The sequence below is a fragment of the Populus alba genome, chromosome 1, assembly GCF_005239225.2.
Source record: "Populus alba chromosome 1, ASM523922v2, whole genome shotgun sequence".
NCBI lineage: Eukaryota > Viridiplantae > Streptophyta > Magnoliopsida > Malpighiales > Salicaceae > Populus > Populus alba.
The window spans coordinates 8081766-8101504 of record NC_133284.1 but is presented as its reverse complement, the minus strand read 5'-3'; the positions used below and the strand labels follow the sequence as shown (position 1 = coordinate 8101504).

The window sequence follows — 19739 nt, the reverse complement described above, 5'->3', positions numbered from 1 at the left end:
ACATTATGCTGAATAAAATGCTTATTCTGTATAGATTAGGCATACAGGCATTCCAACCTATTTCAGTGGAAGGACGTACTATTTGTTTACATTCAATAGTCTATAAGGGATTCGATGTCGATTTTAATGGGGATCAAATGATTATTCATGTACCTTTATCGTTGGAAGCTCAAATGAAAGCTCGTTTACTTGAATTTTCTCATATGAATCTCTTGTCTCCCGATATTTAAGATTCTATTTGTGTTCTAACTCAAGATTTGCATATGGAGCTTTGTATTCATAAGCGGGAATCGTGGAGGAATTGTGCAAATAAATATAATCCATTTAAACGTAGAAATTTTCAAAAAAAAAAAAAAATTGTTTCTAATACTATTATATAAAAGCAAACGCAACTTGAGGGCCACGGCTAGTAATTTGAGATTGGTGTTTTACATTTGCCAGATTTGTTTTTTCAAGTTCCCTCCTTTTAAAGGCGTGTTTTCTTAATGTATAATGGAATTGAACCTGTTAAAATGATACGTCCAGCAAAATGTAATAATCTCTCGTTAACTCCAATGTAGTTTATTACTACTATAATTTTAAAACTTATCCGATAAGTTGATCTAAAATCCAGCTAAACCAGGAGTGGAATCAAGTTAAATTTTAAAAAATAAAAATAAAAATAAAAAACAAAAACACAAGTGATATAACAAAACCAATCAAAAACCTGGTTCTAGCCTATTAATTATTTATTTATTTTCAAAACTATATTGTTATATTAAAAAAGATTAGAATAAACTCAATCACCCAGTTAAAATGCATGACATGATCATAAATCAGGTGAATCACCGGGCCAGGCTGATAACCTCCGATTAATACTATATGATTTTAAACATGTAGAGACAAGTAGTGCGCAGGTGCTATCAGAGACACCAAATGGTCTGTGGGCTGGTGATGATCATGATGTTGACATCTGCTATTTCGAACATTCAATTTCAAAGATCATGTTTAAGAAGTGCCTGTACCCAACAGGTTCGACTTGGAAGCTGAGATGGATTTTTCTCATCGATTTGGTAGGAATAAAAAATATTTTTAAAAATAATCACTATCACATTCTAAAATATCCAAAAACTATAAATTGTAGACATAATGGTGGTGAATAATCAATCCAAGAGTCAAATAATGTATTTTGGAAGCATTACTGGAGGAGGTGCCTGGAAGATGCATGAAAATAAATCAAGATATCAGATAGAACTTGATTATGTCAGGAATACATAAATAGAATCATTACCATCTATTCAAGAGGAAAGGAAAAAAAACAATAACGTAACAACAGCATTAGATTGTTAAAGGCTGACAGTTGTGTTGCCAACCCTGTCTAAGCCCTCAACCAATCTTCTCTTTGCCGACTTGGTTCTGTAACACCAAACCTCAAAAGCTTCACTCAAGTCTGGATACCTAACCTGATCTGCTTTCATCCAATCCGCCAGGATATCAGCTTGGTCATTTGATGGCAATGCCAGTACCAATGAGACAATTGCCCCTTCGATACTCTGGCACAGATCTTCATCCATCTTGTGAGGAAAACTCGTGTCTTCAGCACCTTTAGAATCTAAAAGAGGCTTTATTTTCCTTATATAAGGAAGCCATGTCTTTAGCAGCTGCACCCGAACTGGAGCTGGAAGAATCACACTGCCATAACCAACTGCTTCTAATGCCTTTCCGCTCACTTCAATCAATTTCACTTTCAAACCCCACATGAGAGATTCAAGTTTCTTGTCTTCAAGTATCCCCAAAACGTTGCCAGAGATCTCAGCCCAGTTTGATACAAAGTCCTTCATTAATTCCATCTTGGGAAGTAAATTGCCCATCCACTCCAGATCAGATACACACTGCAATATATTGTCCTCAGCTGTCTCAGATGTGAGGTCAGACTCCACAAGTAGGGATGATAATTGCTTTTCAAATGTAGAAAAGATTCTGGAAAGACCTACTCTCACAACTGATTTTACTTCATCATCAGCCATAACCAATGGCATGTCCTCATCTTCCCCTAACATGTATTCTACTTGTTCTTGAGCAGAGATTTTAAGTTCATCACCAAATGGAGGGCATGACCTGCCAGTAGATGTCGCAAAACGAACTGCTGAAACAAAAACATTTTTGGTAGCAGTAAAATCTACTGGTTTGATCCTGGCAATTATGGGCATGGCAATCGGACCTAGATTGGTGACTGCTTTTATTATTTGTTCCTCTTCCTTGTCCTCCCAAGGAACAGCCTCTAAGTAATGGATGCAGTTCTTTGTGACCTCTTCACAACTGAAAGCAACAGATACCTCGAGAATCCCGATAGCAGATTTAACAGAGTCCAAGGAGTCCAATTGCAAGTCCACAGGGAGGTACAGCAATCTCAAGAAGTTAACATGATGATCGTAGTTAAGCTCTGTGCAGTGAATCTCAACACATTTACCAGAGTCCGGACTGGAGAACCAATCTGCAAAGAACTTGCTCTTGCTTACTAAGGTAAGGGAATGGGAGTAAAAAACTTCAGGTCTTCCTTCACAATTTCTCAAGTGTAGAACAACATCACTTGTGTTCTCATCTCCAAATCCGCAAGGCTTGCCTTTTCCCGTTTTGTCCATGTATGAAGGGAAGGAATAAGAAATTCATACTTTGTGCAATTGAAAGAATAAACACCCAAATCGAGGGGACTGATGCGAACAGATTCGGGGTGTGAGATATAATGCATACATTCCAGAAAAACAGGCCGAGTTTGAATCTTTCAAGCAAGCACTTGATCTGAAATGAGTAAGAAATATTGAAAAGATCACTAGTGAAAGATGATGTATGCAAATAAATACCACAAAGTCAATACCACCATAATATACCATGCTAATGTCCACAATTGAGGGTGCACATGTATGTGTATGCTTGATAGAGAAAGAAAATACAAAGAAAAAGTAAGATGTCAAAGCACCAACACGTCCTTAAATTAATACTAAAGCAAAGTTCATATTTTCCTACTCGTACTAAAGAACAAATTTTGACTCGTAAATGTCCTCTACTTGTGATACCATTGTACATCCAAAAAAGTAAACAACTATAGAAATAAAGAAGATTGTTGCAGCTAAACCGTATCGGGTCTAATTCCAGGATTGCTTCCACCTATCACCAAATTCATTTATACAAGTCATTTGGCCAAAATAAAGTGGACACCTTCTGCCCCGTTGCTCAAAACAGATGGAATTCTATACTGTTTCAAAGCACTAAGAGTGGAATCAAAGTCCGTTAAGTTTTTCTAAATTGATTGAATTGGTGGATTGCTCCGCCATGCTTAAAGAATCGATTCTCTTTAGCAGTTTATCAAATCTCGTGAAACTTTTTCTTCATTTGGCAATACAAAAGGAACAGAACTTGAAATAAACACTCAGCTCAATCATATCTTATTCTCAATTCTTTCGAAAATCCCAAGAACATACAATACATCTTAATGCTAAATCCACTTTCCTTTCCCTTCTTCCACGTATCCTGGCAACCATACAGAGACTAAAAGGGCAATTCTGTAAATTATACAATAATCATATTCAAAGCAAGAATATTTCCCAGAATGTCTAACAAAATGATATCTCCTATCAATAAACTATAACAGTCATCATTTAATATATGTATAATCAAAATTAAATAAGGAAACCAATCAATAAAGGGAAAAAAAAAACAAAAAACAAAACGGTGTGAATAAGAAGAAAAGCTTTTTTCTCGAAAAGAAGAAGAATTACCTTGAGAAGATCCTGATTGCGCAAACTGTATTGATAGATTGAGCTGTAACTGTAGAGAATAAAATTCACTATTTATGGCTGGTATGTTGGGGGAGTTTGAACAGCAGAGAATATTTATTAAATGTTTTTTTTAGGTTTTGGCGATTCTTGAGTTCAAGCTTCCAGTCGTGGGAGATGAGAACTCCAAGGCCTGACCATGAAATGACTCTTTTGACCTTGCTCTGGCTATCGAATTGGCGAGTTTTATTGCCAAGGGTAGTGTAAATCTTTATGTTTCTCAAGGGCAGAAGTTTTATGACAGAATAGAACCAGGGACAGTGGCATTAACCTGTAAATGTGAAGGGTGGCTGGCAAATGATAGGTAGAGGCAAAGTGAGTTTGTGTTGTCCTATAAGCATGCCCAAATGACACCATTAGGCATGAGCAAGCCCACTTTATTTCTTTTTCTTGCCTTTCTTTTTATCTTTTTTATTAAGAGTTTTTAACTGGTTTATGTAATTATTTTTTAAAGTATTTTTTATATTGAAATATATTAAAATAATATATTTTTTTTATTTTTAAAAAATTATTTTTATAATCAACACATCAAAACATTAAAAAAAATAATTTAACAAAAAAATAATTTTTTAAAAAAATATCAATATAACCTAGTTTCTAAATAGTTTCTTGATCAAGAATCAAACATGATCGGGCGATTTTTATTATAATCCCACCACTCTTATTGTCTGGTCTGGTTTATTAAAAAGGTATTTTTTTTTATGCATTACATCTCTTTTCTCTCTCATTCTCTTTTTTTCTTAAAAAGAGAATGTATTGTTAAAATAATTACTGTAAATAACTAGTTTTAAACAGGATCCAAACTAAGCCCGTGTTTGAAAATATAATCGAAATAATAATTTTTAAAAAAATTAATTTTTTTTAAATTAGATCTTTTTAATGTTTTAAGATTGTTTTGGTATGCTAATATTAAAAATATTTTTTTAAAAATAAAAAAATAGATTATTTTGATGTATTTATGAGAAAAAATAATTTAAAAAATTATTATTATCATATTCTCAAACACCCTTTAAATAATTTATAACCTTTTCATCCGGTCGATCCAATATAAGAGATATATAAAAAAATAAAAATACAAGGATAAATTGAGATTATTCTTAGTTTTTTTATCTTTTTCTTAAGAAAATAATAGACTTTGATCGTGATTGGCTTGTCAATTCTTAAGGTTATTGTCCAAGTTGTACAAGCTTTGTCCAATTTCTTTAGTACCCCATCACAGACCAGATATAGAGATATTGGAGCGCAACTGGTAATGAACATGTTGCCACAAACTCCCAAAGAAATATATTCCTTAACTTCAACAAAAAGTTGTTGTTCTACTGTTTCTGAAGCTCTTTAAGATAAGAAGAGCATCCAAGGGATCTATTAAGTTTCTAAATGGGCCGATATCTCAAGGCTCAGAGCCCAAATGCTAATGTTTAAGTTTGGCACATAAAAGAACCTCGGCAGCCCTCTTTTAATGGGCTCCTCCTCTCTTCTTTAGGAGGCGGCTTTCATTTTCCATTTAGGACGGAAATGAATCCTGACTCTCCCTTCATCCCTTATATTATAATTATATCATTTTATTATTACTACTACAAGTAAAACTAAAGCTCATCGGTGTTTTATTATGGGTTGTATATGGCAGAATCCACATTAAAATGATTGATGAACCATTCAATGACCGAAAAAATGAACACACACTTAGGGTTATAATTGTATTTTTTACATATTTATTGCTTAGTATAATTACTCTCATGCCCTTGAAAAAAAAAACTTCTAATGTCTGAGGGGGAGTTTTTGGATTTTCACATTTTTTACACAATATAATTACTGCATAACTCCTTGGGTCATTTTTTTTCTCTAAGGTTAAGGGGCATTTTAGGTTTTTTCAACCTCGGTTTTCTTGGGATTATCTCGTAGGGTTAAAGTTGTTCTAGTTTTTCTATAATTCAACAAAAAATGGTTGGCATGTGCAGAAGCATTGTGGGCGATGCATACGGTGGCTCCCGTTAATTGTTGGTAGTCTTACATGTTGGTTGTCAAAGCATTATGCTACCCTCTACATAGTGGGCTAGTGTTTATCGGCTTTCATAGCACGAAGAAGCTCTGACGATAATTTTTCTTCTCCCTTCTCTTTTCTCTCTACTTTACCTCAAAAGTTTTGCTGGTGATCCTCATCATGTCCTGGATCACGGGTTAGGTCGAATAACCGGGTTATTGAGATCAATCGGATTTTTTATTATGCAGGAAATAGAAAAGGCATTATTTTGAAAAAAAAATAATGGCAAAAAAAAAATCAACAAGTGTTGACATGATTTTCCCTAGCAAATTGTTTGATTTTTTATCCAGCTAAAAACTAATGATATTCTTTTGATTAAAAAAATAATGGAGAAAAAAATTCAATTATGATCCTTTTTTAATTGGTTTTTTTATTGGATTGTTTTTTTTTTTCAATTTCATCCTTTTTCATTAGATTTTTTTTTTGTTTTTATATTAAATATAGCACTCATTCTCTTGATTGTAGCTTTTGTTTTATCATTTTATTGGTTTTTTTTCTTTCAATTTTACCCCTCAATATTTTATTTAATTTCTTTTTTTTTTTTCAGATTTAGTTCTTATTTTTTTTAATTGATCTTTTTTATCCTTTTATTAATTTATTTTATCTTTCAATTTTGTCCCTTAATATTTTATTTTATTTGTTTTTTTATTCAATTTTGGTTCTTATTCTTTTAATTGCTTTTTTTAAATCATTTTTCTTTTTTTATTCTATTTTTTATTAAGTCCCTCATTATTTTCTTTCGTTAGTTTTTATACCAGATTTAGTTTTCATTGTTTTGATTATTATTTGTTTTCTTTTTAGTTTTTTGATGGTTAGGAATTTTGTTTAAGATTTTTTTTGGTCTTCTGTATGATCATCTTAGTCTCATAACCAAAGTTATTACTTTTGAAGATTAGCACAATTTAACTTCGATCTTTTTTTTTTTAATTTCATTTTTTAACAATTTGTTTTTTGAAGCAGGCCGGGTTGATTTTCCTCTAGCTACACTTAGGCCCCTTAAACATTCTGGTAACAAACAAGCCAGATATCTTTTAGGGAGTGTATGTCTTAAGATAACGTGTTGTTTACTTTATGCAATATCTGACAACTAGGGATCGCTGGAAACTAGGGCTTTATGTTTTTTTTTCCCCTAAAAAACGTTTTTTGGTTTCAAAACAACTTAAACATTTTAATAAACCTATTAATGACATCAAAAAACCAAAACCAACCTGAACCTAAAAATATTCTCATGGTCAAATATGCCTCCTCGAGCAACAACAAGAAGAAAAAATCCTTAGGTAAAACTTCCCTTACAAAAAAAAACTCATTGACACCAATATCAACCATTTTAGTGGTGTAGTAATCGTCATCAATGACAACTTTTTCTTTTTACATCAAAATTCAGCGAGCCCCCCCTCTTTCATCTCACGAAAAAGGAACTGAAAAATAAAAAAAATAAAGTTTGGTATCAAAATTAAATTTATAACAACTAAAAGAATCAATCACTTGTTAACTAAAAAAGATGGGGGGGTAAAATGAACTTTTCAAATGAAACTCAAAGCCACCTCTTATTTGCACCTTCCTTTTCAATTTGGCCCTTTGTTTTTCAATATAACACTTTCTTTCAAAAGATAAGCAATTGAGTGCTAATTTAGGCTAAAAAAGGTTTAATTGTGCAAAACAAAAGATTGAGATCTTAAAAATTTATAAAAAAAATTAACTATTCCAATCCATTGTGATTTGTGAGAGAGTGAACAATACATTTTAATAGTAAAATCACCACACAACTTAGTTTGTTTTAGTTTGATTCATTTTATTTTTTATAATGCAATCTCATTTTCATAACCCAAGTCACGAGTTTGGCAGGTTGAATAAGGTGAATGCTTTTGTCGTTTTGACATTAATTTTTTTTTTTCAAATTCATCATTCAACACTAGCATGGATGGGAATCAAGTTTCATAATTTATTTCGATTTGTTTTTTTATACAGTTGTTATAGTCTCATGACTTGGGTCGTGAATTTGGTAGGTTAACTTGAGATGATCTAAGTTAATTTAATATGTTATTGTCTCGAGATTTTTTTTAAATATAACATTTTGATTTTTTTTAGTCAAACTATGTTTTTATCGGTTATCCAAGTTGTTTTTTAGCTTACCAAGTTACATTAAATCAACTTTCACACGATTTATTTTTTTCTTATTAAAAAACATGTTAGCAATGCTTGATATTTTTTTCATTAAAAAAATTGATCGGCTTATCGTATAGAGGGACAAATAATATAGTTCCATTCTATTGCATAAACAAAAAATCTAATAAGCGAGGATGATCGAGTATACAAGACACTTTGAACATGCATTATCAAATGTGAAGGTTTTTTTGTCATGAAAACCTTATGTATATAAAGCCTTGTTTGTTCGCAGAAAAGTAGTTTTTTTAAAAGAAAATTTCTAAAAAGTTGATTATTTTTTGATATTTAACAATGTCGTGGAAAATTAGACGAAAAAGAGTTTTCAATGTATGGTTATATGTCATAGAAATAAGCTGAAAAATAACTTATAGATATTATTTTTTTTCAATTTTATTTAATATATATATAACATTGAATGTAACTATTTAACCACTTACAATATATATATATATATATATATATATATATATATATATATATATATATATATAAAAGAGATATATAAAAAGTGTAATTGTAGGGGAAAAAAAGAATTTATCATATCATATATTTATAAATAGGTTATTTGATAAAATATATATATATATAACATTATAGACATATAACCTTGTTAAATATTTCTTTAAGTAAATTTCATTTTTAAAACCTCTAAATATATTTTTTTAAATTAATAGAAAAGCTAAATTAGTTAATGGTATTAATTAAGAGTTTATTTTGTATGAGGATGTGGAAACAAATAGATTTGTGGAATGTATATTTATATGAGGTTTATTTTATGTGTTAAAGAAGAGAAAAGTGTTTCAAGAATTGAGAAAAGAAACACTTTCATGAGGGAAAGGTGTTTTTTTTTCTTTGTTGGAAACTACTTTTCTGAACATTAGTTTTTTAGAGTTCATCAAATACTGGAAAGCTTGAAAACTACTTTCCAGAAATAATTGATTGATGCATATATTAGGTTTACATTTTATAGTAAATCTTTTGTAAGCAAGCTTGGTCTCATTGACAAGTTTCCTCACATTATTACAAGAGATTACAAAAGGTAATTTTGTATGAATACATCAAACAAATATATATGAATAACTTGTTTAAGTCCCGAATCAAAAGAGATATGGTCTGCTGCCAACATTAAAGGCCTAAAAGAAAAAGGGGGGAAAGGGAAAGAGTGCTCCATGCGTATGCCAATGGAAGGCTTCCAACATTATCCAAATCTATGTAGCCTAAGTCTTGTTAAAGTGGAAGGTTTGGACAAAGACCAAGAGGTTCGAATTGGGGCATTTGGGCTTTCAAATCTTGCGACGGAGAGCATCAAGATGCCCCTATTGCTGCCATCCTCCGATCCATAGACCACGAGGTTCGAATTGGGGCATTTGGGCTTTCAAATCTTGCGACGGAGACCATCAAGATGCCCCCATTGCTGCCATCCTCCGATCAACAGACCTAGAGGTTCGGTGGCGCACATGTCTGCCTTGTATGGAGCCAATATGGACAACAGGATCTCTGCAAGAAGTCAAAAATAAAAAATCGAGAAGAACAGCCCCAAAACCAAAAAGGATCGCTGCTTACGTCACATCCATCATCAATCTGGACACCGCATCATTCCACCTCAACATGATTGGTGACGTGACAGAAGACAAACCAATGGGGGGACTACAGCATCATCTAAAGTGGGCCCCTACAATAAAGAGCCCTTCAAAAAGCATTCTGAACTCTCCGGCTACTTGTCCCCTTGGTCACCGGCACATAGCTTAGCCCTCAAAATGACCGCCGCTCGATTCCTCATTCTTGACGCGTCAATTAATGTCAATCTGACTAGCCACGTGTCTGTTCTTTTAAGGTAAGATCATTTTCTTGAATGTCGTATATTTGTGTTCACCCAAGTGACTGAGGACGATGACTGGGTGTTCCCGCAGCTCCATGGAAATTTGAATTTGAGTTTGGAGATTTGATGGTTATTTTTTAAAATATTTTTTATTTTAAAATATATTAAAATAAATTTTTTTAATTTTTTAAAATTATTTTTTATTATTAGTAAAAACCCGATATGAACACTTAATTTTTTTTAGTGTAGCCAGTAGCATGCAGTACCCGAGTCTATATGATTAGACTTTCACACACTTGTACGAAGATGAAATACATTAACATGAAATTTACTAGGGTGTGTTAGAAACTATAGTAATAGTAATAGTTTAAGCTGTTTTTTATTTAAAAATATATTAATTTTTTTATTTTTAAAAAATTATTTTTAATATTAGTATATTTAAATTATATATATAATTTTAAATAATTTTTTTAAATTTAAAAAACACAGGTAACACTACATTTCCCAATACACCATCAGTGTCGCAACAATTGCAAGGAGCAACCCACGGTAATAAATATTTTTGAGACAACAAAATGGGTTTATTACCCTCAAAAGTTGGCTAGGAACTTAGGTTGCTGAGTAGGGAAGAGCACTGCTGAGGAGTCAGTCGGGACATTGGAACCCAACAGTGAGTAGACATTCTCTGCTCACAGTTTTTACTTTTAGTGCAGAGGGAGGGATGCTTTTGTTTGCTTGCTTGCTTGTTTGGTGGGTCCATATTAGCTTCTGGGAAGTAGAGTAGACCTGTCTGCAGAGGAGACCACCCACCTTCTGTAGAATAAATTCATGTTTGGTTCTGCAGCATAGCTCTTTGTAAACTACTTTACTTTTACTAATATATGCTTCTGGGGCTAGTGGGGTTCTTTTACAGCTTCAAATTGTCAACTTCTCATTATTTTTCTTTTTATTCCTTTTTGGCTTTTATGACAGCTTCACGCCATTTTCATTTCTGAATAATAATAAATACTATAATTACTGGTGGTTCCACCCAATTTATTGATTTAATATCTATAGAATTTATCGTGAATCTCATCAATTAATGCCATTTACTATTATCATAATCTCATATCAAATTATAAATAGTCCATGAGCAATGCTATAATTAGACTCAAATTTTGATGTATTTAAATAGTGGATGGATCGTTTTTTCTAGATAAACAATGTGAAATAATCATTATAACCAAAAAATTTAAATTTTTAAACGAAATTTTAATATATTATTTATATTATTTTTTTAACATATTTCATCAAGTAAAGATGATTTAAATTTAAAACTATCTTGTGCTATTAATTAAATTTTAATTAAAAAAATAATGAGGATGAAAAGATTTAAACTTGTGAACTTGTAATAAATCAATGAAATTGTAATTCAATAGTAATTTTATTAAAAATAAAAACATGGTCTGAAATTCAATTTATGTACTTATTAATTAATCCATCCTCAATAATATATAATAATAATAATAAAATAAAACCTCAGCCCATTTAAACAAATGCAAAAAACCCTATAGTGCTCATCTTCACAACACCAATATAGATCCACTCTTATCTCATGAAATCCTGGTCAATATCTAACCCATGATTTACGAGGTGGAGCTTATTATTATGTTTGACCGGCATTATGATTATGATTAGGTTGTCTTTGTTTTAGTGCCACGAAATAATTTGTATGAGACAAGGTTGAATGACAGTTAATGAATCGTAGTTCAACCATGGGATTAAAAAGTCTCAATTCAAACTATTCTTTTATATATATATAATATATAAAAAAATACATTCATATTATTCGCCTCTATTATATCTCCATTAATTTTCCAGTAGGTAGTCTTCTGAATAGGGAAAAAGACACGGGGCATCTCTCTGGTCGCATAACTGCCAGGGTTCGATGATGTTAGGGAAAATACAATAATAGTACACACTACACCAATCTAACAAGTGCAGAAACAATGGAGATTTAGGGTTGTTTCTTTGTTGTCCTAAAATTACTGCAAGAGATTGCTATTTATGCAATAATGCAAATGTGTCTGAAATCTATAACTAATTAACAGCGTGTGATGGCGATAAGGAAGGAGGAGTCCACGAGATTAGCATCTGTGTTAGTGTGTTACCCTTTTGCTGGACACTCACACGGCAGCAAGTGACCGATAGCAAATATTGTCAGCTTTCGCATTTAATGAAGGAGTGATATATATTCCCTGCAAGCTTCTTTCAAGAGAAATCCAAGACTTGAACTCTTTTTCTTTCGGACAAATGCTTCATAGAATGCCATTTAAGTTTGCATTCATTTTGAATTTGCTCCTCCTCCCCTCCTTTTCATTTAAATAGAGTATTTGATATTTTACAATTCAATTTTGATACAGTAATCTTGTTTAAATTCATCTAACATTGCATAATAAAGTAGTGTTATTTGTGTAATAACATGTATCAAAATAGTACTTTGTTATCATCAATGTTGGATGCCACTTTTGGTAGACAAACTATGCAATTATTATCGAGGAGCCGTTGAAGATCAGCATATAGCTACTATGTACTCATGTGTGCTTGCAGAAGTCAATGGAAGCTATCAATAAAGATTAATGGCGAGGTCATGAGTATCCCATAAATCTTCTAGTAAAGTTTAAGCGTTCTCGATCGTAGAAGGGCATCTAACAAAGGCCCTTTGACTCAACACTCCACGAGTTTTCTTACAAAGTCAATGCCATTTGTATATATACTGTGCTTTCTCTGGCATTTCATCTTGATTACACTTACCTTTTCATGGCATTAGAGGTATATATTGCTATGTAGACCTGCTGCGACTGCTTGCATGATCACTTTTGTTGTATAATTGAGAATTTATTGCATAGTAGAATATTCGTTTCAAACTTGTAAGTTTATGTAAGAGTTCAAGAATTAGTGTAAAGCCTATACATGGGCCCTCATGCACCACCCGAAAACTTGTGAAGAAAATCGGGCTGATATATATATATATATATATATATATATATATAAGTGGGAGGACAAGCATGCAAGCAAAAAAGCTACCTAGCTAGCTAGCTGAGTAATTTATAAATTTCTTGCTCAAACCTAAAATGAAATTTCAAAGCATCACACACAGTTATTAGTTCGTAAGCAAGATCTTTATTTTTTTTCCTTGCAAAAAAGAAAAGAAAAGAAGATTGACGTGTTTACTAATTACAGATTTCTCCTTAATTAGAAATAATTTATATTTGTAGAGAGATCCCAACACACATGTATTATGATTTAAACTTGAACGAGCATATTTAAGCAATGAAGCTGAACCGATCGACCCTTGTTCACCGAGGATTATTAACATTATTATTCCTTAATTAGGGTTGAAAAGTTAAATTGATCAATCGCCTTCGTTACCGTTGCAAGACAAAGTTTACAAATTGGGGAGATGCAATTACATGTGCTCCCTGCATGCACACCGTTAGAATAAAGAGAACGTGGCATGTTTCTACTAGGGCACAGGATGTTTTTCTTCGTAGAATAAAACTTGGACACATTCAATAACACCAAAACAAAATGCTTAAGCGCAATTAATTGGTTACTCAATCATCATATGTAGGACCGGTTAATTGATTCATATCTTCACAATCCAACAGTTAATTATTAATTAATATTTGAGGCAGGCTGCTTCTTTTATAAACCAAAAAGATGAAGACAATGAACAAACTCAATCTTGCTCTTGGATTTAATTAATCCTCCTCTTTTAATTTTAAAAAGGAACCGAAAAATGCATAAGCCCCCTGCTTTTTAATGCAGTTGACTTAATTCTCTACGGCCATGATTAAGCGTGTGTTCTCTTCAGGAGACAGAATCATAAGCTTTGTTTGCTAAATTTGAAGGGTTTGTCATCATGAGAAAATGGGTGCAACTTTGCGTCTGCAATCAGCTGTGAGCTCTCTCTCTCTCTCTCTCCATTCTTGGTAGTTGGTGCCAAGTTTTTGGAGACTTAGCTCGGGAGTTAAGAATCTCCGTATTATTATCTAGAAATTGAATCTAATAAATTAGGTGAGAATGTGGAAAAAAAATAAAATAAAAAACGTGGATGCACCGATCTAAATTTAAATGATTTGCTCACTGTTCGACAGTAAAATGACTACATGAAAACCTATCTGGGCTTACCCTAATTATTAAAAAGAAAAAACGCTCTGGCTAGTATGTGTGACACAGCTGCCCACTAGCGGAAGGTAGCTTTTAAAACCAGACCTTATGATTGTGATGTTAACTAACTAATGAACAACAAAATGATCATGTTTATAAAAACCTTGTTTTGGATTATTACCAATCATGTTTTGAAATAAGTATGGCTTGTTTTTTAGCAATTAATTAATTGGAAGCGGTCCATAACTGGGTGATCCAATTCGATGGAGGGTTGTGATTAGGTGATAAGATAGTGGAAACATGCCATATCTGGACTCACAACCAAGATGTAAAATATTGGTAAAATTGTTTGGGCATTAAAATAAATAAAAAAATTTAGCTTAAGAGTATGAACATATTATTTTTAAAGTGTTTATTTATTTCATATAGAAATAATATTTCTAAAAATATAACTAAACTTTTCAAAATTTTTGAAAGAATAAGATGAAAAGTCAAAGGAAAGAATACTCATTTTGTATATCCTTTTTTTCTTTATGTGGTAACAGGTTTATATAAACTCGAAACATCATGATGAAATATTATGATTATTAATAAAATAATTATATTTTGAATTAGAATGAATAAATATTGTTCAATTTTATCCCGACAGTTAAAATCATCAAAAATTAATTACTAAAATTAAAAGAAATAAACTAAAAAAAAATTAACCTCATTGACATATTAAATGCCATCTTTTATATATAAAAAACATTTGAAAGCCCAACAGAAAAGTCTATCTATCATAACTTTTATTTCATTTACTACACAATAGAAACTCACGTATAAACACTTAAAAGAAAGTGTTTCTTTCTAACATGGGATAAAAATCTTTTCTCTTCTCTACCATTAAAATTTGATAACCTCTCTCTCTCTCTCTCATTTTAACCATGGACTAATAATAATAATAAAAATAAATTTTTGTATTAAAATTGAATTGATAAAATATTGAGTTACTAAAATTATATAATTTACATGATTTTTAAAATTCAAGGATCCAAAGTATATCTTTCATTTCAGTCCCTCTTCTTTCAAACCCATATTTTTTTATAAAAAATTAAAATTAATTGGTTTTTAATTAGAACTAAATTCGCTGAAAAAAAATTAAAAAATAAAATTAAAAAAAAAAACATAAAATTTTACATAACTCATTTTCAATAATAAAAAATCTAAATAGTAGAGCCTTGCATGGTAAAATACCTACGTAGTTTAAAATAATACTTAATATGTTAGATCTGAAATGGGGGCCATGTCTGATGCAGTACCATCCCAACATTCCTTTCATTTCTATTATGAAAAATAATGCATGTTTCCTGAGCTTTCTAGAGTCAGGACCTTGGATACCCTACCATGTAAGAGAGAGAGAAAGGGAGGATAGGATACTACAAATTAAAGGGACCGAATTCTGTTCAATTCAGAAAGAGTAAAACAAATGCTATAGCTAGCTGGGGAGGTACCAATATTTGGAGTAATTTATAAGAAATGGAAAGCCTATGATACATAATTTAACAAAAAAACATATATAGGGCTCGGGAGAAATTATGTAGCTATAAATATGAAATACTGTGGATTAAAATATTTACTTGATGGGTTTTTCTTTCACTAAATCCATTCAAAGGCTAAGTGTAAAAGACTTTTATAAAATTGAATTTTCTTTTCAAATTAATCTTTTAATTTAAAATTATTCAAATTCTTATTTATTTATTTATTTATTCAAATTTGATACTTATATTTTTTATTTTTTTGTGATTGAATGTTTTTTTTCAATTTCATTTTCTTACATTTGATTTTTTAAGGTTTGAAATTTATGGTTTTTTTCAAATTTGATACTTCTAATTAAATGGCTGAACATTACAAATTTTATGAGCTAGATATTGATTTTTTTTAAAAAAATAGATTTTTTAGTTTTTTTTTTATCTTTTCATAGAACTATCCCGATTTCATAACATGACCTGTTAATTTATTAGGTTAATCCAAGTAGAATTGCCCCCCCTTTTTTTTTTCCTTTGAAATCCTTTTGTGTTATTAATTTTTTTAATTTTATTATTTAATATTTGATTTGTTGAGAACTAGTCTTCGTAACGACTTGATTTTTTTTTTTTTTTTTGCTTATAATTGCTATTTTTTTATATTAAATTTTATTTTTTTAATTTTATCTTTTAATATTTAGCTCTCAAGTTTAGGATTTTTTTTTAATTTTTTTTTTTAATCAAATTACTCGTGTACACACAATGACTATGTTTCTCTTTTTTTTTTAGGTCAATTTGCAAACCCTTTACACAGCTCTCTAATGTGACAACACTTGAAGAGTAGTACTGCTGATATATATATATATGCCTTTTGGCAGTTCATTTTAAGACAATTTGTGTAGTGTGGAGCAAGAAATGGAACACTCGAGATCACATTCAAATGATGGTGGCGCATGCAAAAAGAGTGGTGGATTCACTAGTTCAAACCTTTTCTTATGCGCAGCATTAATGCAGTATTGTTCCACCCACGGTCGACCGGCAGCTACTACGTACAAATATTAATTAATTGTATCATCTATATTAATTATTACGCAACTATATAATTAAACCAAACCTTTTATATATAATTAGATGTAACTAAAAATTCAAACCAACTATATATCGGATCAGACCTAACTAAAAATTAGTTTAAACCAAATTAATTTTGGTTCAGTTTGAATTTTTAAAGAGAAAATCAACAAAATTTGTTGGTTTTTTCAGTGAGTTTTTTTTTTTTTTTAGCTTTTTATGACCAAATCAAGTTATTTTTTTATAGAGTAAGAAACAAGACCAAAATAATTTCTCAACATAAATAAATATAATAACAAAAATAAAAATAAAAATTGAAGAAGACATGAACTTTTTATATATATATATATATATAATAACAAAAGTTTGTTACTATATTTAAAATGTTAATTGTATTAGCATCGTTCGTATACTTAAAAAAACATCAATTGATTGATTTTGTGAAGAATATAGCCAAGAAAAAAAAAAACACGTGAAAAAATAAGTTTGTTGATCAAATTTTACCTGATTTTGTATCCATTTCCTTGCCTTGATTATCATTTATTGGATGATGCATGAGACTATATATATAGTTGTAGTGAGTGCTAATATTGTCTTCCATTACTAGTGATTATTGCAAATCTTTCTGATCAGTAGTGGTTTTGGCTGGTTTAATAAATCCTTAAACGTTGGTTTTACCATAATTGAGTTTGTTTTTCACACATTATTATCTCGGATTTTAATCATATAACTAAACGAAAGTTAAATGATTATAATTGAAAAAAAAAAAAAAAGAGATTATGATTAAGAATTCTTTTAACGTATCAATTCAAAAATAAATAGCTTTTGTAGAATTTAAAAAGAAAAGAAGAAAAAAAAACCGAATCTTGATACATGAAATGCAAGTAAACTATGGACATGGTGTTGCCATCAACCATGAGCTTCAATGCAATATCTCGAAATTAATTAATCAATTTATTTATAATATTTAAAGTTATGATAATAGTTAAAATGTTATTTTTTTAATTATATTAAAATAATATTTTATTTATTTATTTTTTTTGACTTCAACACTTCAAAACTATTCAAACTTATAAAGAAATCAATTTTAAAAATAAATTCAAGAATTTTCAAAAATGTTTTTCTAAACTTGAAAAGAAGCAGGCCCTCGTTGAGGCGAACTGTGTTCGGGTCAACCCGATTATGAATCGGCAAACGCTGAAAAGAGAACTTAGTTAGTTATGAAAGGATTAAATTTCAATTTAGAGCTTGTTTTGAGATGAGGAAGAATTGAGCCGTTAGCGACGAGGGTTCTAGCGAAGGAGAGAGGCATCTGTCAGGAGGTGGAATCAGAAAATGATCCCCGCAAACCCCACAATTACTGGGACCGTTCAATACCTTTCCTTTTGGCACCGTACCAGTTCCCGAGGCGGGACCGTCTTAAGAAACGAGCACCGGAATATTCTGTGGTGGAGCACCGGTGGCTGCCTCCTGCCCGCCACCACAGTTTTCAACACTGTCCCATTAGTGCTCTGTACCACTGTCACGATAGGGGATGCTAACTTAAAATACACTCAAAACTACAAAAAGAAGGAAATAATTTTAGGAGTAGTAATTGATCGATGGACCACACCTGCAAGGATTGATGGGATTCCATCGCCTCTCCTTTAATGGCAGATGATGGGTTTATTTGACGATTTACGCATTTCATACACTCTCCTCTCGTATATGAGTGAATCATAGCAAGCCGTTGAATGATTTCTTTTTTCCTCATAAAATCTCACCTTTTCCCTCCTGCATGTTCAGTTTTTTAAATGATAACATGTGCCTTCTCGCTTTCAATCCCTGACGTCGATTTCATGAGTATAATATAATCAATCTTATCTTCCCAGATAATGCTATGCTTGGGAGTTTGATAAATATATTTTTATATGAAGATATTTTAAAATAATATTTTTATTTTTTATATTAAAATATCAAGAATATAAAAAATAATAATTTAAAACTTAAAAAATAAAAAATAAAAATATTATTAAAACACAATACCAAATAAAATACTCGAAGAAACTAACTTGCACTGCCCATAAGTTTCTTCTTGAGACAGATTTGAGAAACGATTCATATTACATTTTATAAATATTGTACAAGTTAACAATTTATTCTCTTTCTTTTTTTTTTATTTATTTTTAATATTCTATTTTTTTTTGTATTTTAAAAGCATTTTTTTTAAAAAATTTAAATTTTATTTTATTCTTTTATTTCCTTCAAATTAATATATTTTTAGTATTTGTAAATCATTTTAATATATTAATATCAAAAATAATTTTTAAAAAAATAAAAAAATATCATTAATATATATTTTAATACAAAAAATTATTAAAAAATAATTATAATACCAAACAATTTGTAATAATTCACCCCATTTGGGCGCGGCGCTAGAGGGTCACGGTACTGGGTTGGCGCAGGTTAGCACGGATTATAATTATTATTGTTTTCGAATATTCTTTGTAAGCCCATAATGGTTTTGTATATATCCAATGAATGTGTTGTTATGTTTTTGTTGTAGTATAATATTCAAAATAATAATAATAATAATAATAATAAAATTGCCACCAAAGTCTAGGCTGACAGTGCTATCGTAGTTCTTGATAGGGACATGAGATACGTGTCCCTTGGGCCTTGGAGGGTGACCTTCTCGTGAGCTATTGAAGAAATAACAATCGTCCAAAAGTGGTAGAAATCAATTTCACAAAAATCTATAACTAATTACATTGTAATATTTTGTTAAGTAAAATGAAATCCAAAAACATTATTAGTAGAATCTTCTGCATTCAACTTGTTTAATGTAATCAAAACACTTATTTAAAAGATATATAATCAACATAAAGTATAATTAATATGAAAACAAAAATCATTATTATTAATGATGTTCGATAATGAATAAAAAGATTTGATTTCTATTTTATTAAGTAAATTAATTGTTTTGAAAACCTAAACATAATTCAATATGTTCAATAAATGTTTAAAAATTTTAATTAGATAATTATGTATAAAAGGAATCATTGATATGAAGTGTAAAAAATTTAACTCACCAAGTGTTTTTTTTTTATAGCAAGGTTGTCTTCAAGATGATTAAAAATTTCTTATAATTAAAAATTATAATTGTTAGTCTATTCTATATAATTAAAAAAACTACA

General features: G+C 30.5%; 1 protein-coding gene across 1 annotated transcript; it reads right to left on the bottom strand.

Annotated features, from left to right (window-relative positions):
• Positions 1-1201: 1201 nt before the first annotated feature.
• Positions 1202-4152, bottom strand: LOC118033935 (BTB/POZ domain-containing protein At3g05675). Its single transcript, XM_035039076.1, has 2 exons — positions 3756-4152; positions 1202-2778 (listed from the first exon to the last, which is right to left on the bottom strand). Exon 2 carries the CDS (start codon positions 2619-2621, stop codon positions 1326-1328), a length of 1296 nt encoding a protein of 431 aa, XP_034894967.1. The 5' UTR covers positions 2622-2778; positions 3756-4152; the 3' UTR covers positions 1202-1325.
• Between the last annotated feature and the right edge of the window lie 15587 nt (positions 4153-19739).